Source organism: Emydura macquarii, unplaced genomic scaffold (assembly GCF_026122565.2).
Source record: "Emydura macquarii macquarii isolate MOO-44397 ecotype Brisbane River unplaced genomic scaffold, CSIRO-AGI_Emac_v2 contig_2422, whole genome shotgun sequence".
Taxonomy (NCBI): domain Eukaryota; kingdom Metazoa; phylum Chordata; order Testudines; family Chelidae; genus Emydura; species Emydura macquarii.
This window is the reverse complement of record NW_027132559.1, coordinates 37,537,750-37,565,509: the sequence shown is the minus strand read 5'-3', so window position 1 is coordinate 37,565,509 and position 27,760 is coordinate 37,537,750. Positions and strand designations below refer to the sequence as shown.

The window sequence follows — 27,760 nt, the reverse complement described above, 5'->3', positions numbered from 1 at the left end:
TAGGAGCTGGGAGAAGGAGACAAAAGCAGCTACTGATGTCACACCTAAAGGGTTGAGGAAACTCAGGTCCCCTTTAACATCTGTCCAGCTTGGTACTCAAACCAATAACAGGTACAGGCTATTGATTTCCTGTTTATTAGTAGTATTAATAATATTATTATTTCTGATTGTGGTATTAATGCTCTATACAGCAAGAATTCACCATAGTTAGCATTTGCTTTTATAAAGCCTTAATCAAGAGAGATGTTTAAAGCATATTATAACAGGATAATTGGCTTGCAGTGTAATAAAAAGACTATTCCATACTAGGTATCATCAAATGTCAATCCGTGGCTGGTTTTGTGTATAGCAAAGCAAAGAGTGCTTTATAATTTGTTCTGGGCATTTTTCCCTTTTTCTTCAAAAATGTGAGTCTGTCTGAGCTAGAGTTGTTCATTTAATCTTTTTGGGAAGATTCATCTTTGCACACTTTGTTCATAATGTGGATTTCACCTTTAAAAGACATAAGCTTAGAGCCAGATTCTGAAATCCCTTATTCACACTGAGTAGCATCCTTTTTCCAAACATAGTCTCATGGTTTAGTCCCAAGTGCTATGCTCTTTCTGAATCATTTTGTGGGTCTTCGTTACCATGCCCATTAATTTATATCACAATGTTTAATATGGGCATAGTCAATAAAATAAGCTGTGGGGAAAAAGTCATTTATTGTGTGTGGGGCTTGAATGTTTATAACCAAGAACCATATGTTGTCATTCTATGTTAGTCCAGTCTGCTCACAGTATAAGGCACTGCTCACCATGGGCGAGGGTAGCAGAATTAGGCATTCAAAAGCTGCTGCAATCTAGAAATTTCCCCCCGCAATTTATTTGACTTAAGCTAGCCATATTAATATTCCAACTGTTCTAATTAGCATATGTCAACAGGCATGGTGACCGAAGAGCCACACAATGAGTTAGAGAGAGTTTAGCAATTGGCTTTTGAACTTGAAGTGTGAAATCTTGGCCCCATTGAAGTCAATGGCAAAACTCCCATTGATTTCAGTGGGGCGAGGATTTCTCCCAAAAGGTCTAACTGAAATTTTTGGTTCAAATTACAAATGCTTCCTCCCCAATGAATACAAATGGGGATAGTCCTGATATTCATTCTAAGTGTGGAAATATGGACAACACCCTATTCCTTACCAAGGACCACCCCCTCGCCAAATTTAGATGTTCCAAACCTCTTGGATTTTTTAAGTTTAGATGCAACAAAATATATATTAACAGAACAGAGCATTTGGTCAGGCTCTGAGAACTCCTGTTGTGTTCTTGTTGTCTTTTCTGTGTTCTTTCCCTGATTTCCTGTCTGCTTTCTCACGCCTTCCTGCTCTCAGTTACTAGTAAGTGGTTTCTCAGCATGTACTCTGTTCTGTGTAGGTTTATGTATTTGATGCTTCTAACTCTCTTACACTCTGTTTTATACTATGTGTTTTGTTTTTTAATCCCCCCCCCCCTTTCATTCCTTATGTTGCTTTCTTCCTCCTCCCTACTAGTTTCTGGGCTGTGCTTTCCTGCCACTCACCTCTGTGTGCTAAGCAGTGGAGTCACATTGGATTGGAAGTGCTGGCAGAGAGCGCTTCAGGGAATGGGAATCTAGCCAATTTTAACCTGTTATTAGCACAGTCACAACCAGAGCAAAGAAGCAGAGGGAACAGGAGGCATGTGGGGAGGGTGGAGACCAATGACCCGTACTGAACAGTTTTTAATCTGTTGTAAGGGAGGTGTTGATGAGGTGTTACTGGCTATCCCCCAGATAACGTCAGGTCATTGTTGGGGACCTCATGGATGGTGGATGCAGCCAACTGCTGTTCCTAGAGGGCCAAGCTGATGGAGTTCTTCTAAAAACATGAGTTCCAGAGGGGTAGCTGTGTTAGTCTGTTTTTAGCAAAACAGCGAGAGTCTTGTGGCACCTTAAATACTAACACATTTATTTGGGCATCAGCTTTCGTGGGCAGAAACATCTGGGTTTCTGCCCATGAGTGCTTATGCCCAAATAAATGTGTTAGTCTTTAAGGTGCCACAGGACTCTCGCTGTTTTGCTTCTAAAACAAATATTATGGCCTCTCCCCCAAGTGGCATGTCTCTCTGTCCTAGGCATATCTCTGGAGAACTCATCTCCTCCCCAGAAGTCTGGTGGCAAGATCCAAAGGGCAACCAAACTAAAATATTGAATCAGACCTCAACCACAGAAAATGACCTCTCCCTGGGGTTTGCTCCTTGCACATATTCCTGCTGGGAATGCAGACACTTTCCGGAAATGCAGCAGGCACAGCACAAAGCAGTAGCCATGTGGATTTGCACTGTGTGTATTGGGGGCCGGAGAAGGGGTGCTGGGGGGAGAGGGAGGGGGAGATTCTCAACAGCTGTCTTTGCAATGCAGTCCCTGGAGATTCCTCCTGAGTCTTAAAGGGCCACTGTATTCTGTCACTGTGGACTCACCTTCCCACATCACTTTCTACAAGAGTATTGAAGGCACATGGAAAAGACGTCTTAGATCACTCAGTTAATCTACGTAAAAATGCAAAATTGTTCCCTACAGGACATTTTTTAGTGCTTTGCCTGATCTAGTTTTTGCAGTTGTAAGCAACAGGGCTTCCGCCTCTTCTCTTGGGAGATTATTTCACAGCCTAATATATTTCTCTGTTAGCAGAACATCAGGGAAATCTTCTTTACATTTTCCCATTGCAAGTCATTCTATTGCTATTAGTCAGACATCCCTTCCCCACCCCCACTGTCTCACACCAACCTCTTCCCTTCTTGGTAGCAGCAACCTTGCTTTAAAGACTAACTAGAATAAGAAGCAGATAAATAAGATCAGCCCATGCTGGTGGAGGTGAAGAAAAGCTTTCTCAAAACACAACTAATGCAGAGATTAATGGAAGTGACAACAGGGCAGCAATACAAATAAAGAGCTGGCTAGCTACTGCTCACTATGTGGCATCAGTTTTAAAGCACCTCTTAATATTTTCTTTGTCCTTAGACTTTTCTGTGAAAAAGATCATTATGCTATTTTATAACAAACGTGACCTGCGTTGGTGGGTTGGTTGGATAATTGGAGAAGATATTAGAAGAGCTGTGGGTAAACAGGGAGAAAGGAGATGTTTGCGGCAAGGATAAGTTAGAATAAATTAATACATCATATCTCACGCTTGTTTTCTCCATTTTTCCCCCTTCTACAATAGCAGATCTTTTTGCAGGTTTAGGGGCTAAATAACTACATCTTGATAATATTGAACTATGCTATAGGGACCTATGCATTCTTTCTTCTGTCAAAATATTGTATCAGTGGGGTGGGGGGTTAGGTTAGGCTGATTACCAAGATTATGAATCGTAACCTAATAATACAAATAATATTATGTTGCAGTTTAGATTAGACAGCAAGAGTGGCAGCTCTGTTAATTTTGCTGCTGCCTTAATGTTTTGTAACTTCTTTCCATCCTGAATGATACATGCAGACACACTTGAGAAGTGTATTTCCAGGACATACTTAGTGTATCTGCTATATCAAAATGAAGAGATGTTCTATTGTAAGCTACTACCAGCACACATTTATGTTCTGACACCAATGAAGAGTTTCTCACCTCTTCCAGTCCACTTAGTCAAAGTGAAATTGTTGTTGTCTGTCATTCTGTTGAGTGTGTATTGCTATAATACTATTTCAGTATTATCACCTTATTGTATTCTCTTCATTAGTCTATTAGACTGTGAATATTGTTTGCCATGTTCTCTGACTGGCTTATGGATTTTATAAAGAAAAAATATTGACACTAAATATGACACTGGTTCAGTGCAACAGAAAGACTACTAAATAATTTCAAAGTGCCATTGATTTTAAGCATATTTAGGACCAGCTGTAACATTCCCTATCCAAGCGAAAGTTTCATGGGAATTTTGCCTGAGTAAGGAGTGTAAGATCAGATCAGTCTTTTACACAGTTACCATGATTAATATTATAAGGCAAATAGATGCTCCTGTGGTTTGATAAAGTAGTTTTTACAGTCCATTTCACAAAGCATTTAGATTGTGTATTGCCTTATTAATCAAAGTGTCATGAACCTTAAAAACATCAATGTATTCTCATTATCTAATTCATTTACATTTGTGGCAGAGTTAACAGTTTAATAAACCATTACTATGGAAGAATGGATTACTGGTTTCTAATAGCCCATCTGACACACTGTGAAAGATTCAAAATGTGTCTACTGGGAAGAAGATAAGACACAGGAAACCAGGCTGCCAGTTTTCAGTAGAACTGGTAGAAAGAGGCACATATACAGCAGTATGAAGACAAAGGCAGCTGGGAGATTAAGGGCATTAGTCAACTGGTCAGTATCTCAGAGGCAATTCTGTGTTATTGTTACTAATTAATGTAGGGGAATAAATAACTATATATAGTTAATACATCTGTATGCTATAGAGACCATGGGGAGGGGGGAAAGAGGAGCACTTTTCTGATGTGGGAACATACCACTGAGTTTGGTAGAACTCTGGGCTGGTTTACTGGTTTGCTGTATGTGAAATCTAAGCTAAGTTGCTGACTGTCTGGGCTAGGTTGCCCTGCAGTTAAGTGGGTTAGCATCTGATTTTGAGCACGACTGTTTGAAGTGAGAGCAGTGGAGATTTTTGGATAGGCCATTGATCAGCGTGGGTTGAGTGAGAGGGGTTGAGTCACCCATTCTAGCTGTGTGTAGAGCCCAGGCTTTAAAAAGCATGGAGGTTGCCACTGTTAAAATGAAGGCAGATAGGGGTCTAAATGAGTTAGCCCCCTGAACTCACCAGCGCAGGGAGGAAAGGTTTGTTTTTTGTCTGTCTGTCTTCTCCCCCTTAACTTGCAGATACTCTACAAGGAGGAACCTGCAATGGGAGGAAAACAGCGCATTGCCAACACCACTGCTAGCTATTCCTCTGCCTGCACCTGTGGGGGACCTGGTCAGATAGGCATCCTGACCCTGGGAGCTTCTACCCAGGTCCTGGTCTTAACTTGCTGAGAATGTGGACTGAATGTACCTGTCAAAGAAAGCCAGGCAGGAGGAATCACCAGGCATGAGTGGTGTCTGTTTATTCCCCGTACTCTTTGCATTTGTTTATAATGGGGAAGAAATGGGAAGAAGTGGAAGTATTAGCACATTATGATTTAATTGGCATCACAGAGACTTGGTGGGAGAAAACTCATGTCTGGAATGCTTGTATAAAGGAGTATAGCTTGTTCAGGAAGGACAGGCAGGGGAAAAAGGGAGGAGGGGGTTGCATTATATATCAAGAATATATATATGCTCATTCAGAGGTTCAAAAGGAGGTAAGAGGCAGACCAGTGGAAAGTCTCTGGGTGAAGATAAAAGAGGAGAAAAAGGGGTGACATCATACTAGGAGTCTACTATAGACCACCAAACCAGGAGGAGGAGGAGGTTGATGAGGCATTTCTAGAACAAATAACAGAAATATCCAGAATACATGACCTAGTAGTAATGGGGGACTCCAACTACCCAGATTTCTCTGTTGGCAAAGTAATATGGCAAAATACAAAATGTCCAGTAAGTTCTTGGAATGTATTGGGGACAGCTTCTTGTTTCAGAAGGTGGAGGAAGTAACCATGAAGACAGCCATTTTAGACTTATTTTTGTCCAACATGGAGGAATTGTTAGCGAATCTAAAGGTGGAAGGCAACTTGCTTGAGACTGATCATGAAATGATAGATTTCATGATTCTAAGGAAAGGAAGGAGTGAGAGCAGCAGAATAAGGACAATGGATTTCAAAAAAAGCAGACTTCAACAAATGCAGAGAAGTGCTAGGTAAGTTGCTATTGGAAGAAAATCAAGACATAATGGAATTCATGGGCGTTGGCAGTTTCTCAGAGGCAATAGGAAAGGCACAAGAACAAATTATCCTGATGCAAAGGAATGATAGGAAGAATGGTAAGAGGTCAATATGACTCCATCAGGAGCTCTTTAATGATCTAAGAGTAAAAAAACAAAGAATCTTACAAAAAGTGGAAACATGGACAAATTGCTAAGGATAAGGTTTAAAAAAAAAAGCACAACCACATGTAGGGACCAAATCAGAAGGACTGAGGCACAAAATGAGTTATACCTAGCAAAGGATATAAAAGGCAGTATGAAATGATTCTATAAATACATTAAGGGCAAGAGAAAGATGAAGGAAAGTGTAGGTCCACGACTTGCTAGGGAAAGAGAGCTAATAACTATTAGTTTTTGACCTCAAGAAGGCTGAAGTGTTTAATGCCTATTTTGCTTCACTCTTCACTAAAAGGTAAATTGTGGCCAGGCACTTAACACAAATAATATTAACAACAAGGGGTAAGGAATAGGAAAAGAAGAGGTTAAAGAATATATAGGTAAGTTAGATATATTCAAGTCAGCTGGGCCTGATGGAATTCTCACTACGGTACTTAAGAAAGTATCTGAAGAAATCTCAGAACCGTTAGTGATTGTCTTCGAGAAGTCCTGTAGCATGTGTGAGGTTCCAGAAGACTGGAGAAGGCCAAGCATAGTACCTGTTTTTTAAAAAAGGTAATAAAGAGGATCTGGGGAATTATAAACCAGTAAGCCCGACTTCAATAACCATAAAGATACTGGAAAAAATTATTAAACTTTCAATTTGTAAGCACCTAGAGAATAAAAGGGTAATAAATAATAGTCACTATGGTTTTGTCAAAAACAAATCATGCCAAACCAACCGAATTTTCTTCTTTGATAGGGTTACTGACCTAGTGGATGGGAGGAAGCTGTAGACGTGATATAGCTTGATTTTTTTTTAATAAGGTTTTTGACAAAATGCCACATGACATTCTCATGCAAACTAAAGAAATATGGTCTAGATAAAATTACTATAAGATGGGTGCACAACTTGTTCAAAATCTGTACTCAAATACTTTTCAATCGTTTGTGGTCGGTCTGGAAGGACGTATCTCGTGGTGTTCTGCAGGGTTCTGTCCTGGGTCTGGTACCATTCAATGTTTTTATTAATGATTTGGATAATGGAGAGAGAGTATGCTTATAAGACCTTGGGGTTGCAAGCATTTTAGAGGACAGGATTAGACTTCAAAACTATCTTGACAAATTGGAGAATAGGCCCGAAATCAACAAGATGAAATTCAATAAAGACAAGAGCAACCTACTACATTTAGGAAGGAAAAATCAAATTCACAAATACAAAATTGGGAATAACTGGCTAGGTGGTAGTATTACTGAAAAAGGTGGGGGTTGGAGTGAACCCCAAACTGAATATGAGTCAACAATATGGTGCAATTGCAAAAAAGGCTAATATCATTCTGGGGTGTCTTAGTAGGAGTGTTGTATATAAAACTCAGGAGGTAACTGTCCTGCTCTAATTAGCACAGGTGAGGCTTCAAGCTGGAATACTGTGTCCAGGTCTGGGTTCCATACTTTAGGAAAGATGTGGATAAATTGGAGAATCCACAGAACAGCAAGAAAAATGATAAAAGGTTTAGAAAACCTGACCTATGTGGAAAGGTTTAAAAAAAAAACTGGGTATGTTTACTCTTGAGAAAAGAAGACTGGGGGGTGGTGACCTGATATGCCTTCATCTTTGTTAAGGGGTGTTATAAAGAGGACTGTGATCAATTATTCCATATTCTCTGAAGGTAGGACAAGAAATAGTTGGCTTATTTTTTAGCAAGGGAGATTTAGGTTAGAAATAATAAAAAACTTAACTATAAGGAAGGATACTTAGACATTGAAGTAGACTTCCAAGGGAGATTGTGGAATCCCCATCATTGGATATTTTTAAGAACACCTGTCTGGGATGGTCTATGTTACAGCTGGTTGTGCCTCAGCACAGGGTCAGGACTAGATGACCTCTCAGGGTCCTTTCTGTCTTTACATTTCTGTTACTCTGTGGTTGTATATTGCAGCTTAGTGTGGAGCAGTTGTTTTGTTGACTCTAAGGTGAGCAGCTGGTGTGTTGTTCACGTATTCAGTACTGCTTCCTAGCATCGGGTGTAGGGAGATGAGGAGTGCAACTATTGTCTCTGCTTGGCAAGGAGTGGATAAAGAAAGTGGGTGAGATTTTTCTAAAGCACTGAATATTTGCTTAACTGCACTCCCATTTAAATCAATGGTAAAACTCCCATTGGCTTCAATGGCAGCAGAGCTAAGTCACATCTGAGCTCTTTTGAAAATTCCACCCAGTTTCATTACTATTTAGCTCAGTTATTCCCCACCATTTTGTGTTGGAGCCCTTCCTTGGAGTGGATTTGCAGATGGGTCAGCCCATATCTTCATCCCTCAGTATCCTGTCATACTATGCTATGGTGCATTTGCTACCATATATCCTTTTTCTGTCCATTTTCTCTCTTGTCCTTTTCTTACTCGATTTTATTATTATCTTAATTTTATTTTTTTACTTCCTTCCTGTCTCTTCCCCCAGGCCTTATGTCTCCCACCTTCCTCCCTCACTAGAAGGCTAGATGTTGACTGAGGTAGGATGCCCACTGTGGGTTAAGGCTGTAAGTGCTCTTGTCGCAGGAGCAGGAAAAGTAAGCTCAGACCAGAGACTTATACACACAAATTGCTTTTGTAGTCTGCCATTTTAAGGATCTCCAAAGGAGAAAAGAGGGCGGAAGCCTGAAGGAGTCACCTGTATCTTTATCCACAGTTGTAGGAGCATACTTATATTGAGCAATCTAAGATCCATCCAGCTTTTCCCAACCCTGCTGTTCCTCCTCTCAGCTCAACCCCTCCTGAGGAAAGTCCCCTAGGTTGGGAAACACTGGCTTAGCCTTATAGACTCGTTCCATTAGAGTTGATTTCAGTTTTTAGTCTTTGATATAGGTGATTATATTACGTTAGAGCCTCGAGGCCCCTCTCAGGATGAGCTCCCCATGGTGCTAGGCATTGTACAAAAGTGTTGATACTCCATGCCTAAAGACCTTGCAGTCTAAGAAGCAGTGGTTGTCTGTCTTTTGTGAGTGAGACATGGATGAGCAAAACACCAATAAAATACAGCATATGTGATGCTAATCTCCTACTGGGTTTATAATTTAAAATACAGAGAGTCAAGTTCATCCCTAGTGTTATGGCAGGGCTCGACAAACCCCGGGTGCCAGGTCACCATGGCACCTAGGAATTTAATTCTGGCGCCTAGTATTTCTCCCAGTGAAAGACTGGGTCCCGGGGGGGAGCAGCCGCCATGCTCCGGGCAGGGCACCACTGCGTCCATGTGGCGGGGCCGGGAGGGAGGAAAGCTGCAGCTGCCACGCTCCAGCCAGGGCGCCCTGCCACTGGGCCCATGTTGTGGGAGAGGGACAAGGGGAAGGGGCGGGGCTGGGAGGGGAGAGCAGCCGCCACACTCTGGCCAGGGCGCCCCGCCACTAGGCCCACATTGTCTGGCTCCTAAATCTTTGGGCTGGCTCCTAGCTACAAAGCAAATTTGTCCAGCCCCGTGTTATGGCAGGAAGAATTTGGTCTGAAAGCTCTAGGAAAGCTGTTATATGATTATAAAAATGGTTTTGGTTTATGCCGATTGGATTTGGCTTTGTGATTTGGGGCTTGATACAAGTAAGGCTGCAAGTCTGTCACGTAGGTCCTGCAAGTCACGGAATTTGTGACTTCCAGAGACCTCTGTGACATTTTCCTCTTAAGCCCTGGGAGGTGGGGCTGGAGCTATCAGCTGATGGGGATCCTGGAGCTGTGAGCAGGGGGACCCGGAGCTCCAAGCCATGGCAGGGTTCCCCCAGCTCTGAGTGGCCCCAGGCAATGGGGTCCCCCCCATCTCCAAGCAGCCCCGGGAGATGGGGGACCCGGTACTCTGAGCTGTTGCAGCTTCCAGCTGCCTCAGGGGTCTCTGCAGCTCTCAGTCACTGTGACCGAGGTGGGGGGACCCTGCGGCTCCCTGTTGCTGCTGGTGGTGGAGGAACCCAGAGCTCTGAGCTGCCACAGGCAGTGCGGGCCTCATGCAGCTCCTGGTGGCCCCAGATGGCCTGGGTGGCGGGGCACACACGGGGCTCTGAGCCACCTTGGCGCCAGGGGGAGCCTGGAGCTCTCAGCCCCCCCGTGGGTGGCAAAGGAATTTTGCAGCTCCCTGCCACAGTGGGTGATGGAGAGAGCTCAGAGCTCCAAGCCCCGGGGGGAAGGGAGCCCGGACCTTTGAGCCTCGGCGGACCCCTCACCCCTGATTCCAAGCAGCCCCAGGCAGCAGGAGGACCCCAGGCAGTAGTGCGCACTCTGGGCTCCGAGCCGCCACGGGCATCAAGGTGACCCCGCAGCTCCAAGGCAGCGGGAGCCCCTGCAGCTCTGAGCTGCTGTGGGCAGCAGGGACCCTGGGTAGCAGGGAGACCCCCAAGCTCTGAGCTGAGCCGTGGGCAGCAGAAGGAGCCCAGTGGTCTGAGCTGCCACAGGTGGCGGGGCCCCCCCACAGTTCTGAGTGGCTCCAGGCGGCAGGGGGGGACCCTGGAGTTCTGAGCCACCAGCCCCCGGAGCTCTGATCTGCTCCAGCTCCCTGCTGCCCTAGTCGCTCTAAGCCAGGTCCCTGCAGATCCCAGGCGGTGAGGTGGCCCCCAGAGCTCCAAGCCGCTGCAGGCAGCGGGGGACCTGGGAATTCCAAACCCCCACGCTGGGGGTGGTGGACCCCACCCCCCTCTACTCCTCTCCGGCAGCAGGGCTTGGGCTGTCGTCTCCCATCAGACCCATTTTGTCATCGTGATTGTTTTTAGTAAAGTAAGGGCTAGGTCATGGGCTTCGTAAATTTTATTTATTGCCCAGGACCTGATCATAACTTTTACTAAAAATACCAATGACTAAATCAGCCTTAGTTTTATGGTTTGAACACACCTAAAAGCTCAAAGGGAAGTTCAGCTGAAATAGTCAAGCTTTCTCTCATTTAAAGTTTCAAACCTCTGCATGGTTTCCACCCCAAGCCATAGTTTCACTTGAAAGACTTGTAAAACTTGTGAAACTTCGACCTAGTCCTGGATGAAACCAGTTTGATTGTTGCCTAGTTTCCAGTTTCATCAGAAACGTTGGTTTTGCACAGTTCTAAGTATTAGGCAGAGACATCTGTTCACTAGGCCAAATAGTTTTTAGATCATCTTTGTTAGTCACACCATGAAATATTTGCTGACTGGCCAAATTATTCAAGTCAGAAATGCCACTTGCAAGCCTTACTTATTCCAGTGTAAACCCACCGCTTCCACCACTAGTTTGGGCACTAATGCCGCTCTGAGAGTGAAAAAGGAGTAATTGTAACCATTCCACGACTAGAGGAGTCACTGCCATACAAGCAGTAATACTAAAATTGGCTTTGGGACCTATAGAGTTCCATTGTTTTAAAATTTTGTACTTCATAAACAAAAGAAATACACGCAGAAGAGGTATCTTTGGTGGTCTAGTGCGAGTGTGGATTATATGGATAAAAAGTAAAAGCCTCATACTGTCATTTAGAAGCAATTTCTTTCAGTTGGTCCAAGTGCTATAAACTGAAAGCAGGCCAATGGTCTAGTCAAAAGGCTCTTGCTGGGACCAGTGAGCTTCATGCAATATGTCCACTAGCACCAGGAAATGTTACAATATGGCAGTTGAAGTTGGTTGAAGTGTGGATGGCTTCTCACTCAAGTGTGAAAATCACTCCTGTGCAGAGGTTCAGCACAGGCTTAAGTGGGACTAAATAGGGTCCACATCCTTGTGCTGGTTCTCTGTAGAGAGCTGAAGTTCACTCCTTGAAAGAACATCAGTTCTTGCGTAGTGATCTGTTATGATGGTCAGTCTACCTGCAACAATGCCATGTCAGCTCAGCTTTCTGACTGTCTCTCCCTGTCAGAGGGTGACTTCTGGACAGGAAACCTAACAGCCCAGCTTTCAGAACTTGTTTGAACAGGCTTCAAACAAGCGTTTGACTGCTAGCTACCAGCCAACGGCAGTGTATCAACTGACTTTGTAACTTTGACTATAAACCAGTCTTTCTTTGCGTGGAAACCAACTAATGCAAAGTGTGACAGTTATGACCAGTGGCTTTTGTGTATCTCTGAAAAACCACTGTCCGTAGGGGATGAGAATTGGTCCTATGTACAAGATCAGCCGCAAAAAGGAACAGCTGTTGTTGGATCCTCCATGGCTGTGTGTTTGTCTGTTTTCTGTATTTGGAGATCACTTTTTTCCTGTTTTGAACTCCAAGGCTGTAGATAATGCTTTGTTAACCTGTGCATACAAACAGTTGATATATAAGCTGATCAGACTTAAGCTCCATGTCCTTAAATGGAGCAGGTTCTGATTTACACCAGCTTAACTGAAACGACAACTGGCACCTGTGTTTAAAACCTTCATTTCTCCTTGGCTGACTTGTGAGGCTGTCTGCCTAAAAAGTGCTCCCTTACGGAGGTAAAAAAGCTGGCTGTGACAGGGAGAAGGAGCAAGTCTACGCTGCAGCCAGGGGTGTAATTTCCAGCTCAAGTAGATATATCTGCACAAGCTTTATCGAGCTAGTGTGCTAAAAATAGCAGTCTGGCCATGGCTACACAGGTAGTGGCACTGGCTAGGCTGCCTGAGTGCAACCTTGCCTGGCCCCCTGGGCACGTATGTGGGTGGCTAGCCCGAGCTGTTGCCAGTGCTGCCATGGCCACGCTGCTATTTTTAGTGCAGTAGCTTGAGCACAGCTAGCACATCTATGTCTACTTGAGCTGGGAACTTATACCTCCCAGTTGCAATGGAGACCTACCTTCTGCTCCCCTTCTTTCTTTCTGGAGAAGCAGCTTTTTTCCCCATTTTACACAATTGTGACTGTGTTCTTTCATGTTTTGTTGATGAATTGCAATATTCTCATGTCTGTCTTTAGCACATTTCCTTTTCACTCTTCTATCCAATCCATATCTTTGGTTGCAAGCAATGACTGATTGTACCAGTAGTATGCATTTGGCTGATAATGTTGATCTTTCTCTTTTTAAAATGATTTTTATGTAATGAGTATTAGACTGTGGCCCTATCTGGGCTTTGAACTGCTGCAACATAAGAATAATTTTTAGCAACTACAGCAGGAACAGGAACTTCAGAAACAGAAAGAGAAACAGTGCATCAGTGTTTTTTCACTTATTTTTCTACGGTGTCATTTTGGTTGTGTTTTGAAATAAATTTCTACGTCTGTAAACCTGGGCTATCCAAAGCTGCTTAACATGTGTGCAGAGCTCTTATGAGAGCCAGGACAAAGGGACCTCATTTGGTTCTCAGATCTACCTTAAACCCACTCAGATCATGATAGGGTAAACCTGTGTGTGTGAACTGTATTGGCAAAATTTTTATTGTTGATTATATCCCTGCAGTACTGAGTTCTGTGCCCTGAAAACCTGCTGCCCTTGTATTTGTATGCTGCTCTTTCAAAAGAAGTGTTAACATAAAAGCAATATCCAAAATCAGCAACTGAGCTGATAACAAATACCAGCCATTACGGTCCGTGAGATGTCCTGTATAGCTGAAAAAACAAACAGTTAGATTGTGGCATTTTGCCATATCCCCCAATACAATGTGTGCAGAGCTGCCGCTTCCCCAGGAGAACCCAGGAGAACCCTGGATGCATTCCTGGGGGAACACCCTCATTGTCCCGGGGGAAATGCAATCCGTGACTTCCCTCTGAGGGATGTAGTATGCTCTCTCTATCCATTACAGCCAGCTGTTTTGGTTTGTTGCTCCTGTGGTCTCCAGGCAAATGGTTGCAATTCTGGCCAGATCTTATGTGCCTTGTGCTTGGGGAGGAAAGGCTCCATGCTCCCTCCCTATCCCTCAGCCTGGCCATGTAAGTGCCCATCAGAGCCTAGTTCCAAAATGTTGCTACTGCTAATTTTAGTCTGCTTATTTCTGTTTAGTCAGGCCAGGGCTGTTCTGCGATTCTTACTTGAGTAAGACTTCCACTGACTCTTCAGTCCTGCCTGAATAAGAACTGCAGGATCAGCCCCTGCATCAGTATTTGCATGCACAGAGTGGGCCAGATTTCACTTTGACATGTGGTCGCAGGGCTCCCATGGACTTCACTGTGAGTCTGGTGTGCACCCGAGGACAGGATTGGGCCCCTGCACATCCCAATGACCGTGGCACAAGTGCAGGAGCAACTTCAGGACTCCTGCTTCATCTGCCTCGAGGCTGAAATGTACAAATCCCTTGGTATTCTAATCATTAGAATACGAGTTTGTGCACTCTGAGAAGGCCTGGTGGCTCTGAGGGCAGGGGGGTTGCCAGTTTTGGTTAGACATATTCCTGGAGATTTCACCACATGATGATCTTTAATTAAAGATTAATCTTTAAATTCTGGAGACTCCAGGACAATCCTGGAGGGTTGACAACCCCAGCTCAGGAAAGCACCTGCACGTATGCAGTCATGAATTAATGACATAGTGTCCGTACACAAGCTCCACATCTTTACCCATGATTTGGGCAAAGTACGCGCCGAGTGTCAGAGCTACAGTCTCCAAAAATAAAGATGCTCTTGCACAGTGTGAGTTTTGGTGTAGTGGTGAACAAATTGTTCACTCAAAGGGCCAGATCCAGTGATGCTGATTTACACCAACTAAGGATCTGTTCCACACTATCTGATTGATTGTTAAAAAGGGTGTTCATACAATGAATTCATATAGCATTGATAAGCATGGATGATATTTTCTCCTTCCATTTGCTCACTGAGACAGGGTTTTGGCCTTTCCAGTGGCAGAAGGGAACTCTTTAAAAGAGTCACTTTTGTTTAGACTAGTTTTCTGTGCCGGAATAGGAATATCTTCACTTAGGCCTACCATACATGTTTAGTATCATCTCATGGGATTACTTAGGGTCCAGCATATCAGGAAGTGAATTTACAGGGAGACATATAGTTTTGAAATGTGTTTGGGTACAAAAACCTGTTAACTTGTTGATGGTCAATTGAGTATATGAACGTGTTGGTGGTCTTCTACTGAATCAGTGGCGAGAAAGAGTAGGAGCAGAGAATGAGGAATTATGGTCAGTGGAGCAAAAAACCTCATGTCAGAGGGAAGAAAAATATTGCAAGAAATGATAAAGAGATGAGGATACTGTCTGATATCAAACATGGATACCAGAGCAAATTTAAAAAAGAAATAGAAGATACTGTTCTCCATCGGGTACGTCTATGCTGTGTTTGAGAACCCATGACAGTGAGACTCAGAGCCTAGGTCTAGAGACTCAAGCTCACGTTATAGGGCTAAAACCAATTTGTGCAGACATTCAGGCATGGGCTGGAACTTGGACTCTGAAGCCGGGGGTGAGTTTCAGAGCCCCAGTCCGAACATCTACGTAGTTGGTTTTTAGTGCCATAGTGTGAGTCTGAGTCTGAAGGCCCAGGCTCTGAGCCTTAATGCAGTGGGGGCTAAAATGCAGCGTAGCCATACCCAAAGAGGCTTAATAACCAACATGTCTGTCTCCTACCAGGAACATGGGAGCAAGAGGTAAACTTAAAAGGTTTTGTGGGGGGGAGATAACAGCTATTTATGGTGACTATATGTCATTCATGTGACTACATTTTCTTTGTACACAATCTTACTATATAAAACACAGAGGAAAACAAGGGGGAAATATTAATCTTGGGTCACTAGATTAAAACTAGTGACCTACAGGTGAAAGTTTCCACATCCAATTACTTAGTGTGCCAGAATCACCATTTTATTACTTGTTTATTACTTGTATTACTTTATGACTTGTAGGCTGTTCCTTAATATTGCATTTTAGCTACAACTTTGGAAAACCACCCTCTGCTAAATATTTATTGTTAAACTATTTTAATACATCTTCAAAAAGGAATGTCCAAGCTGCTTCTGAGTCCCATTTATTTTTTTAATTACATTTCTGATTTAATTGGAATTGGCATAAAGCAATTGATAATATAAACTGAGATTATATTAAATCAAATTTGTTGTTGGTGAAAACAACAATCTCCCCGTCTGCAGAGAAAACTCATAATAGAAGTGATTCAGACTTCATTGGTAATATTTTACCAGGATCTCTGGCAGTTATTAATCTCATTGTTACAGCAAATTAATTGTGGGGTTGCTAAGAATATTTTGTCTTTTGAAGGTTTTCATCATTTTTTTTTTTAAACAGAACAACTCACAAAAATGCAGTTTGCCAATTTGAACAGGCTTCAAAATGTAAGGAGATGCAGGACAACATTTGGTCCTCATCTATCAAGAAGAAAAGGTAGGTGTTTGGTTTGCTTTCTTCTATGTTTGTTTTAAATAAAAGACTAAGGTCTGCTCATCTCTTGCACATAATTCTCATTGACATTAATGCAAAACCATAAAACAGCAAACTGAAAATGTGCAACCAGTGTTCAGCTGAATTTTTCTTTAGCATGCACTGGATTTATTCTTGGTCTGAATTAACGAAAACAAAAATTAGTATGTCCAGAAGATTTCGCATTCACAGCTAAAAACGAGAAGAAGACTTCTATTTCTTTTTCTTCAGTCTAGGGCCTTTAAAAAAATCATCTTGATAAAATCTGTGCAGCACATTTTTCTTTGGGGTTTCCTTTCCTGATTAGCAGTGCTTAATTTGTGCCAGGGCTGAGCCCCAGCACCTCTAGGCTTGGCAGTTTATAGCCCCGGCACCTCTAAGTTTGCTGCATCAGTTATGAATATAAAAAAATTGCTTGAGCCTCAGCACTTCTTTCATTACAAATTAAGCACTGCTGATTAGTTCACATACTTACAAAGCAATACATAATCACAATGAGTGAATTCTCTTCAGAAAAGGGCTAGAAATGAACTAGTATAAAAACTAAATTCCCGTTAGTGACTGTAATATAGCCCACAAGAGATTAGTTATTCCACTGTACAAACACCATGGTAAAAACACCAACTTCTCCTCAATATTATAACTTTCATCATTGTCCACCACTGGTGAAACTGCACCAATGCAGAAAAAACCTTACACATATTCCTAGTATAGACATAGTAGACTATGTAGACTCTGACATCAACCTAGCTCAGGTTCCTGGCCCCTCTGCCCCTCTCTATGCAGGAAATGGAGAAGTAGCCCATTTATTTTGCATATGCCATCTCCTCACTCCCCGTACTATTCAGTACTTAAGCACCCCAGTAGGATTACTCCCATGATTCATTATGAAAGCACATGCTTAAATAGCTGCAAGATCCTGACCTTGGCCTCTTATTTGTACACAGAGGGCAAATGATATGAAAATCTAATGTAGATTAGATAAAATAATAATAAATTGTCAATCTTTGCCTAGTCAAAGGCCAGGAAATGTTTAAACTTTGCTTCATTGGAAACCATCATTAAATCAGTTTTTTAAGCTTTTTTTGCCTCTACCCCAGACTTTTCTTGTCCAAATTTTGATGCCTCTTTTTCCTGTGTTTTTTCCAGTTTCCATGTTTTCACTCAGTCTAATTTTTAGTTCTTTTTTAAATGTTCATCTAGTTTTTTCCCTCTACCTCTCCCACTAGTCAAGATCTTTTTTCCTCTTCTGATTGAATCTTTTCTGTATGTGTCTTAAACGTCAGGGTTTTCTCTGTCTGTTTGTTTGTCTTTTTCTCTACCACTTTTTTGGTCACTCTACTCCCTTGCACTTGATCATCTCTTCCCTAAATTTCACCTCTTTCTATTGCTGCACTGGCTCTCTTTTCTTTAGTCATTGTGACCTGTCTGTGCCTGGGGTAGCTCACCTAAAAATGTCAAGGTCAGGGCAAGCTGCAAAAGGAGAGGAGATTCTTCCAAACTGGTGGCTAACATTGCAGTTAGATTCCACAACTAGTCACAAACAGTGCTCCTGATTCCCCACATTGGTTATCAAGAAGCCCCCAAAAATAAATATATAGCTCCCTTTATTGCATTTCAGTTTCTGGGCCTCAATGAGCAACTAGGTCCAGTAAAGAGAGACGTTATTATAACTCTGTTCTATTTACCCAAAATGTTCTCCTGGTCCCCAAGGGTCAGCCACATTACCAAATCAGTAAAAGATTGGCTCTTACCCAAAATACCACACTGCCAGCCAATTCTTTAGTAACTAAAACTAAAGGTTTATTATAAAAGAGAGACAAATGAGAAGAGAAATTTTAAATGGTCAAAGCAATCAGATACATACAGATGACTTCAAAATCCATATATATATCAGATTTTCAGCAGAATTGTGGAGTTTGCAGGCTTGTATAGTTCCTCTGGTATACATCCAGTACCTGGATGGGTCTCAGTCCTTTGTTTCACAGCTTCGGTTGTAGATGAATTGATCCAGAGGTAGGAAGCAGGAATGAAGACAAGATGGGGATGCTGCAGTTGCATTTTATAGTCAGTCTGGCCTGCCGTATGGCTTATTTCAAACACAAGCTCACAGCTCATGGGCAGGGAAAGGCACCTGCAGTCCCCCTGACCATAAGCATGTCCCTGTATGTCCTGATGACTCATAGGTGCCATCCCGGCTTCTCTCCCTGGGCTCACTGTAAAGGTAATGGCCCTCGATGAGTCATCAGTGTTGAGGAGAGCACTAATCTGCCCAGGGGATGTAACCCAGTAACACAGCACAAGTGGTTGGCTACAGATATATCATACATTTTTAGAACTCTTAATGCAACACTGATACATTCATATAAATGTGCTTATCAATCTTAGCGAATTATAACTTTTCTGTCAGTACCAAGTGACAAGTAATAAGTGTGCCTTGGTGATGGATGGCCTGAGGGGCTGAGTTTGCTGGAAGATTTCCATCTTTATTCTAGAGCATGCCCTGAGGGCACTCCCTAAAGTTTTTTTTTAAAAATTGCTATTATTTTGGCAGCGTTGTAATGTCACAAGGCATGAGGCAGCCTTCCCTTGTCTTGCATTTCCCTCTGCTTCTTTTCTCTGTATTTCTTTCCCACAAGTTCATTGTCAGATTAGAAGAGCCTCCTCCATTTCAGCCCCTTGTAAGCATTCTGGCCAAATGAACTGGCCTTTCTGAAGGCAGCAGCTTAGCTTTATCATGTCATAAGTGTAATGATCTTGAGGGTTCATTAAAAAATAAACTATTGAATGAGTAAGGAATAGAACTTTAATAACACAGATGGGAGTGGCTCCCAGGTGTGCAACTGGGAGGAGCCATGTTAGATCTGATGTAGGGCACAACTCCAAATTCACAACACTGCCCCATGCTAGGAAGCATCTCTAAATTACAATCTTCTACAAGCATATCTCTACAATAGGTGGGGTTTACTTCTATCTCCCTTCTCTAACTTGTCCCGACTCTCTCTGTAGTTGCTCATCCACTCCTGACTGTGGCCCTTCTGCTAGCACACCAGAGCTTGGAAATTGCAGTGCAAGTGACTTATCTTCTGTCAACACCCCCACCATGCATACTAATAGACATTGCATCCTGGCCATTCCAGTTACTGAAGCCATTTAGGACCCTGTGTACATGAGCCAGAGGCACCGTAGGGGGAGAAAATCACTTGACTAGCTGGGAGGGATCAGTTAACACAAGTGAGTTTTTTTTTTTTCCAGGGTGACATGTCATTGCTGTGGTTGGGACGTAGGTGATAGACCATCCAAAGCAAGATGCGGTAGTGTGACCCATTGTTCTAAGCGCAATAGCTATTGCCATGTCCACACTCTGTCACAGCCCAATTTACCCAGGCTTGTTCCACCTTTATAGCAAAAGACTCACCCTTCTGGCATCATTGGCTGCGTGCTGTCGACTCTCGGATGCCGCAGGAGGTATTATATCCTCTCCCATCGCTTGACAACAGAACTGTGTAGATTCCGGCAGAGCTGTGAAATGAAACCATTATCACCATCTTGGATTCACTCCATTTGAGGAGCGAGTCCCTGCAGCTGCTTTAACAGGCAATGCTCAGATAGGCTTTCTGATGGAAAACAAAGCTTTCCAGGATGTGACCCCAGCAGCAGCATATCCAAGTGTTCGGTCTGGAAAAAACCAGCCAAACAAAGAAAAGAACTATTTGAATATTGCCTGTGTTCAGAGAGGCTTTTGCAACAGAAAATAGAGTGTTAAAACTAGTTCAGGCCAAAATGAAGCCTGCGGAGTCATGATTCAGACCCTTCAGCTCCTGCCCTGCGTGCATATATGCCAATATTTTAAGATGATGGCACTGTACCAGTACTTGGCAAAGGAGAGCTGTGGCAATCCATGGCTGCATACATAAGCCCAGTGTCTACTAAACTGCACATATGGGGAGGGTTTCATAAATGCAGGTCTTCCTTTACCATTTAACTTGTGTTCCTCTCTGTAAATCAGCCAGCCTAGGGTGAAATTGTAAATATTGAAGCAGGTCTAATTCCATCCAGCAGAAGGCAGTAGTAACAAAGCAAGACCAGCTTTGGGGATCTGAGGGGAGGAAGTTGTTCCTCCGAATAGAGGCACATCACTCTCAGTAACATAGTGTTAAGAAGCCTATCCATTTTGTGGGGAGAGCTAATGCACAGAGTGGGGGTAAGAAACCTTACCTGATTTTAAGATGGAGCTTAATATATGAATGGGTTTATATGACGGTTCTCTGTGACAGCAGGGCGCTGGACTCTGACCCAGGAATTCCCTTCCAGTCCTATGGTAAGTCCTTCCTGAGGCCTTAGAACTGGCATTGTGGTGATCACTTTGATTTTCCTCAATCTACCTAATGTCTCTGTGAAGCTCTCTAATATCTCGTCAATCCATGATATTTCTTCCCAAGCTGACAGTAGTTTCCATTTTTCACTGAAGACTCTAATCTTCATCTAGTTGATGTCCTCAGGCAAGAATTTGCTTTCAGATTCTCTCAGGTTTTTTCCCTAAACAGTAATGTTGCCCCAAATAATTATTTTTCTGTCATCTTTGTAGTCTTCTCCTTAATTTATAGAATTTCTCCTTATGTCCCAGTCTCCTAAATAAAGTTAGTTATTGATTGTTTTCAGTACTAAAAAACCAAACAAACCAAAGGTAGCATGTAGTTTCCACACAGAAACATCTACCTTTGCTTCCCTTTTAAGCAGCATAACTTAACATTAGAGATGATTACAGTACTTAAGACCATTTTGTGTGATTAATACTTTCCTAAAATCAACTAAGTAAAAATGATTGGCTTCCTTAGATGTTGTTAATAAGCTGGGGCTCTGGTAAACATGTCATGTTTCATTACATTTAAATGTTTATTTCAAGACCATGTGTGCTACACTGGGTATGTTTAAAGATCTGATCCAAAGCCTAATGAAGTCAAACCTCAACGGGTCTTTGGATTGGGCCCTAAATGATTGCATTTTCTTTTTCCATTTGCAAATAGGTTTTAATTAGAAGTCTGGCAAACCTGACCTGAAAACTAACATTACACAGTAAACAACTTCTGTTTCTTTCTCAAGCAAACAAAAGGAAAGATGCAATTTCCAGAAATGTTTGGATATAAAAACCCTGGCACGCTAATTGCGCTCTGTGTTTCCAAAAATAATCCTTTTCACTAAAAGAACACTGGGTTCAGGTTTTCTGGAGATACAAGTCCTGTAAAATTAGTAGTCACATACAAAAACCCGAACCATAAATCAGATTAGTTTGTAGGGAATAAACACACACACAAACTTCATTAGGTTCCAGGTACATAAAAAAGCACAAATAGAATCTGTACTAGCAGAGAATCCATAACCAAATAAAATTTCTTCTTTCTTTTGATAAAATGTTCTGCAGCATTTCATCTGTGCACTAATTTAAATCTCTTTAAAGGTACCATACAATATGAAAAACCTCTGGTTCCATATGCCCTGCTAGTGTAGATCCACAATACAGATTTGATTTTTTTTTTTTTTTTTTTTACTTGAGGTGTATTACAAATAAACTTTCATCTTTAAATATTGGTCTATAGTCTTGGATGATAAAATTGATCTTTTGGGAAAATCTGTGAAGTAAATAAATGTATAGGGGGAGAATTGCAAGGCTACCTCTTGGTTTGCAACAGCTATGTCTCAAAACAGCATTAAAGTTTAAAACATTGAATATAAGAAAGGTTTTCTGGCATAACACAGGCAGAGATTTATATATTAATTTGGACTGCTGTGTTAAGATCATTTTGATTGAGCCAATAACTCTAAAATATGCAAGTTTGAAACCTGTACGTGTATAGAAAAATTCTGAAAATAGAAGTTCAATAATATATCAAAGAGATAAAAAAAGATGGTTTAATAGGTCACAATAATTAAACAAAGATAGTAGTATTACAATATATGGATGTAAAATGGGTCATGGAGATTCACAAAGGGATTTATTTGTTTTATATGTACTATACAAATTATTATTAATACATATATCATTTGAATGTTTTAAAACCTTTTTTTATAACTGTATCTAAACATGAATTATATATATTCTAAGCCCCTGATACCATTTTTTTTCTTTAGGTATTCTGAAGATTATTACCTTCAGATAGTGACAAAAATAAAGAATTGCACATGGAAAAGAAGACCAGAAGAATGTATAAAGTTTAGGTAATTTAATTTTATTAATTCAAAAAAGCAATCTGTGGAGGGTTTGCTTTATAAATGTGTGGTGCAGATCTTCCCCAGGAAAATGATACCAATACACTAGTGCCTTTTACATCAGCATTGTAGTACATGGTTGTAAGATTCTGTTCTCTCTCTGGAGCTAGGACTGTCTTTATTTCTGTGTGCTGTATAGCACTGAGTACATTCTAGGAGCTAAACAAATAATTCAGTTTCTCCAATTTACAATACATTTTGGGAGTGAACAATTGAATAATGTACTAGAATTAGCTAAATAAAGAATTCCCAGCTTCAAAAAGAAAATCTACAATTTTAAGTGATAAATGAAAACCGATAGCATAGTTGTATCTATTTAGACATCTCTAATGTGTCTGCTGCTATGGTATCTGAAAGGCTTTGTAAATGTGAAATACATTTTTTAATTCAAGGTTGTAGACTATTATTTATGATTTCTATTGTAGAAGTCCCTGGAGGCCCCAATCAGGACTGGTGCTTGATAAGGTGCCCATTGCCTAAATCCAACCCTGTTCAAGACTGCATGTAAGCTCAAGTGTTATCCTGAATAGGGATGCTTTCCTGAATCAGGGCCAGTGAGTGACAGTCTCTGCCCCAAAGATCTTACTTTTAGAAATGCACAATGTCAGGTTTAGTGAAGCATAACTTCATTCTGCTAACAACTGATTTTTCAAGAAGGAATCTCTTGAATCTCATTATTCCATGGAACAGAGGGTTAGGGATACTGGCAAGATTATTAAAAATGTGACCTGCCTTACTATTGTTTATAATTAGCTAGCTCTGGGATTTTAATATCCAGTTTGTCTATTGATTAAGTCTATTGCATCATGCTATTGAAAAATTATGTTTGGGGGGGGGGAGGGGAGTCTTTTTGTGGATAATTTAAATTGTTATGCTCCCATGGCTGGTTGTGAAGCATTGGTTAAACTAACCAGTACTGTTCCTGTAGCTGTGCCAATATAAGGCCCTGTCCAAAGCCCACTGAAGTCATTGAGAGTCTTTGTATTGATTCCAGTGGGTTTCGAATAAGGCCCCACAGGCACAAAAATGTTAGAAGATGATAAGGAGCTATGTAATTGATGTTTGTAGGCAAAATCAGCCATGCTACTTTCAGACCCATTCAGTCATAACTCACAGTAGGGAGAAGTAATATCCTTGCAGAACAAGCTGGAGGTGAGGCTGCTGTTATCTGCCGTTTCCCCATCTACAGCCAGGGCTTCTGTGCTCTCATGCTTTTCTCTTATGGCTTACATACAGAGCTACTTCAGGGGATCCCACCCACTACTTAGCAACTTGCCACTCTGCGAGCTATTTCTGCACTGCCAGTGGGACAGATGCATCCCTGGAGTAACCTCTCCCCGTTCCAGCCTGACTTGTTCCTGGCTTGCCTCCACCAGAGGCTCCCACCTCCCATTCCATACCTCTTCCAGCTCTTAAATGGAATAAGTTCCATGAAACTCTAGCATGATATCTTCTATCCAGTCCCCTGGACACAGCATAGGAGGAGTCTGAGCATCTTCACTGTTGTTCTGGCAGTCTTTTTCTCCTGACCATAAGTATATACAATGAGCAGCAAATGCTCCTAAGTTTTGTCATGCTTGCAAAAATCAGTGCAGAAGTATTCAGAGGTGCAAATTGTGGGCTGCATTAGCCTTCTAGGAAACTTAAGGTAATTATATGGCCTTTTATCCTAGTCATATGCTTGTTGAAATTTGGCCCATTGACTTTTACTGTAAAAGTTGTATTAATTCTTAAACTTTTAAGAAAAATAATGAAATAAGAACTCCTTCCGTCCCTATATAAATATACACACATAACTTCTAGGTCAGTGATCACATTTAATTTGTTTTGGGTGCTGGATGATTATCATGCGTGGGGTGTGTGTGTTCAAGTAACACTTTTTATCTTAATCTCTTCTCCATTCCGTTCTTTTCAAGAAGCAGATTATTAAAATTGTATAGATATCCTGCTCTTCCAGCACTTCAGAGCTTTGAAAAATGTTTGATCTCTTAGCACATGAGAGGAAATATGCTTTCCCTTAAGATTCAGTACATTGCTTCCTAACTAAATCTGTGCACCTTACCAACCCACCGCACACTTTGGTATATTTATCAATCGTTGAGCAAAAGAGACCTGGAACTAGAATAGTGGCTTAGAAATGATGATGTACTGGCAAAGTTGTGTGGGGAACAGAGCTGAAAGAAGTTGGGGAAATATTTTGAGGGGAGGGGAAAAGTACACATTGCTGCACTCTGGTTTTTAGACTTTTTGCAGAATTTTGGGACAGTGGAAATTTTTCATGCTGGAGCCTATGAAAAGTCAAAGTGCTGCTTTTGCTTATAAGTTCATATTTGTCATTTCCACCTTTTTAAATTAAGGCTTCTGTTTGTTCATGTGTTCCTCCTTTATAAGCTACATGGTCCAATGCATTGAGCACGGGGCTGGGAGCAAGTAGGTAGTAATTAGAAGTCTGGCAAAGTGCGTTCTGCTTCTATCCGAATAGTACATCACACTTATATAGCACGTTACAAACATTACTCCATTCTGCCTTCCAAGACCCTATGAGCTAGGTAAATATAGTCACACCCATTTCACAGATGATGAAACCCAGCTCGAAGAAGTTATGTGACATGAATTAGGTCATGCTGCTACTCAGTGTGGGGAGGAGGATTAAAACTGCCATTCACATGCCTAATCCACTGGAGTCCTTTAATAGCTGGACCACAGTATCTGCAAGCAAACTACTTAACTTCCCTCTGTCTGTGTTTGTCCATCTGTAAAATGGAAATAGCACTTACCTGCCTCACAGGCATGTTTAGTGTTATACGGTTATCACCATGTTCCTCCCTGCGGCTTTGAAGAACAGAATAGATAGGATAAAATACATTTTTATAAGACTTGTAAAGCCTTATGCTTCAGGGCATAAACTAACCTGGAGTTAATGAGGTTTGAAAAAAACCTTCCCCCATGGGTAGGTTATTCCCTAATTGAACTCTGAGCTTTATTGCACCTTCCTCTGAAGCATCTAGTACTGGCCGCTATCAGAGATGGGTACCAGAGTTGATGAATCACCACTCAGATCCATTAGGGCCATGCTTATGTTACTAGAAAACAGCCCAGCCTAGTGTTGAGCAAACATCTCTCTTAGTATCATAGTTCTGCCGCCTCCCACAGATGACTCCAGCCTAGTAGACCCAAAGATAAACAATGATAAAAGGATTATTAAAAGGAGCAGGAATGATCTAAGGAAGGAATATTTACTGAAGTGCTTGGCCAAAAGATGACAGCTGGCAATCCTATGCTGCACAAACCCCACTGGCCCGACTGCAGGCAGATCGGAGCACAGGGTAAAAGATGACTATCCACTCCCTGCCTCAGCTTGTGCAAAACTGACATACACAATGTGTCTTCTTGCTGTAATACTATTGTCCTTTTTTCCTGTCCAAATTTTCTCCTCCAGCACTGTCCCAGTGAGTGCTCAGACTTATAGAGCTCAGTTGTGCATTTTATCTACAGCTCTGTGAGGGACTGTCCTCATTCTAAACCAGTGGGCAGTGTTCTGACAGCTGTCTGGTGAATTGTCTTTCCCTCACACCTCTCAAAGGCAACAAATGCCACCAGACAAATCAAAACCTCTCCAACACACAGACATACCCCACAAGCACCTTTTTGTATGATGAATTTTTGCCCAGTCCTCATAGGTAAATAAGGGTCTCCTGTTCTTCCTTTCCATTTCAGGATGTCTAACTATCTTATGCTGACAACACCTCCACCAACGTTAGACTGTCCATTGGGGTGCATGGCACACCAGGCACTTTTCTTCCGGGTGTTGCCTTTGTGCATCCAATGGAGGACATATTGTGTCACATGCTTGAGTATATCATCTCTCGCCACTGCTGTTCCTACTTCTTTTCCTGTCTTCCAGTTCACTGTGGCGGAGAGTTACCAGCAGATGTAGTATCTTGTGCTATAATTTTACCACTCCTGAATGGAATCCAAATGACAAGTGTCTGAGGCAGTAAGGAACAGCGTGTCTGAACTTCTGCTATTTCTAATACTTCGTACTACATATGAATATTGCTCAGAGGAATATTTCCCCATCAGACTATTCACCTCACAAAATTCAGCTTTATTTCCCTTTTTCTTTATCACCAGTTAAAACAAAGGCATAACACGTCCACTAGCCTAAGTCTTACCTCTCTGCTTTAAAGCCCACCTAAGTCTTTTCCTCCATTTACAGATTTATATCACCCTACACTTGTTCTAACCAAACCATAACCTCACTTTCCTTGGGTATAACAGTGAATCAGTAAACATTTCAAAGATAGGTGAAAGAGCCTTCCTGTGGGGTAGGTTACTTCCTCCCCACAGGCTTCTCTCTATAAAGAATTTAGCCTCAGATTCCCTAAGTAACTGAATATATTAATTACTACATTAACATTCCTCAAAGATTTTCCATTTAAGCGGTGTATCATTAGTACAACAAATTACAGAACCTAATTGGGTACCTCCAAAAACTATAATTATTTTTAATACCTACACATTTCTTTTGAGCAAGATGCACCTTAACAATTACTTTGCTTTAGGATTTTAGGCTTGATTCATTGTGCAAGTTGAATTCAAGCTGTAGCCCTTTATCCTTCATCATCAATTACGTCTTAGAACTCCCGGGCTTTCCTCCAGGGGCAGCCTATAGGCTAATTGGCCTAACTTACCCATTCAGGCCTGTGTGACAGACACCCAGTCACACACACACTCCTTCAAAACCACATCCCTTGGAGGCATGGATGCCTTCTCTCCTCAAGTTGCTGGAGCTGGCCCCAGAGGTTAGCCTGCTCCTGCTCACCTACTATGACAAGTAGTTTGGCCTTCTTTTCCATGTTGTTTCTGAGTTTCTCCTGAACCTGCAGGTCCTGTGTGGCTACTTGTATTGCCTACTCTGCAGCTAACAACTTTTCTTATAGCTTTTGCCCTTGCTTTGCAGACTCTCCCAATATTCTTTTTCCCAAGGTCCGAGTTCCAAGTGCACACAGGTTAGTCTCCATATTGGTCCCTGTATCCTTTAGCTTTGCCTCTAAGGGACTCTTCCTTCCCTTCGAGTTCTCATCTGTCTTCTCCCTCACCGCCCCTTCAGCTTTGTCCATCACCTTTGGGTACCCACTCTGGACTTCTGGCACTTTCTTCCATATCTTTCCTTCAGTGTTGCCCTTTTTTGACCATTTTCATTCTTCTTGTTCCTTTTCAGAAGAACGCTGTCCTTCCCTGGGCTACAGTTCTGT

General features: G+C 41.9%; 1 protein-coding gene across 1 annotated transcript in view; it reads left to right on the top strand.

Annotated features, from left to right (window-relative positions):
- ST8SIA6 (ST8 alpha-N-acetyl-neuraminide alpha-2,8-sialyltransferase 6) overlaps nt 1-27,760 on the top strand; it is a 52,580-nt gene that overhangs the window by 520 nt on the left and 24,300 nt on the right. The window contains exons 2-4 of the mRNA XM_067561706.1: nt 4-111; nt 16,104-16,199; nt 22,365-22,451. Coding sequence (XP_067417807.1) covers nt 4-111; nt 16,104-16,199; nt 22,365-22,451 — 291 coding nt within the window. The remainder of the gene's footprint in view (nt 1-3; nt 112-16,103; nt 16,200-22,364; nt 22,452-27,760) is intronic.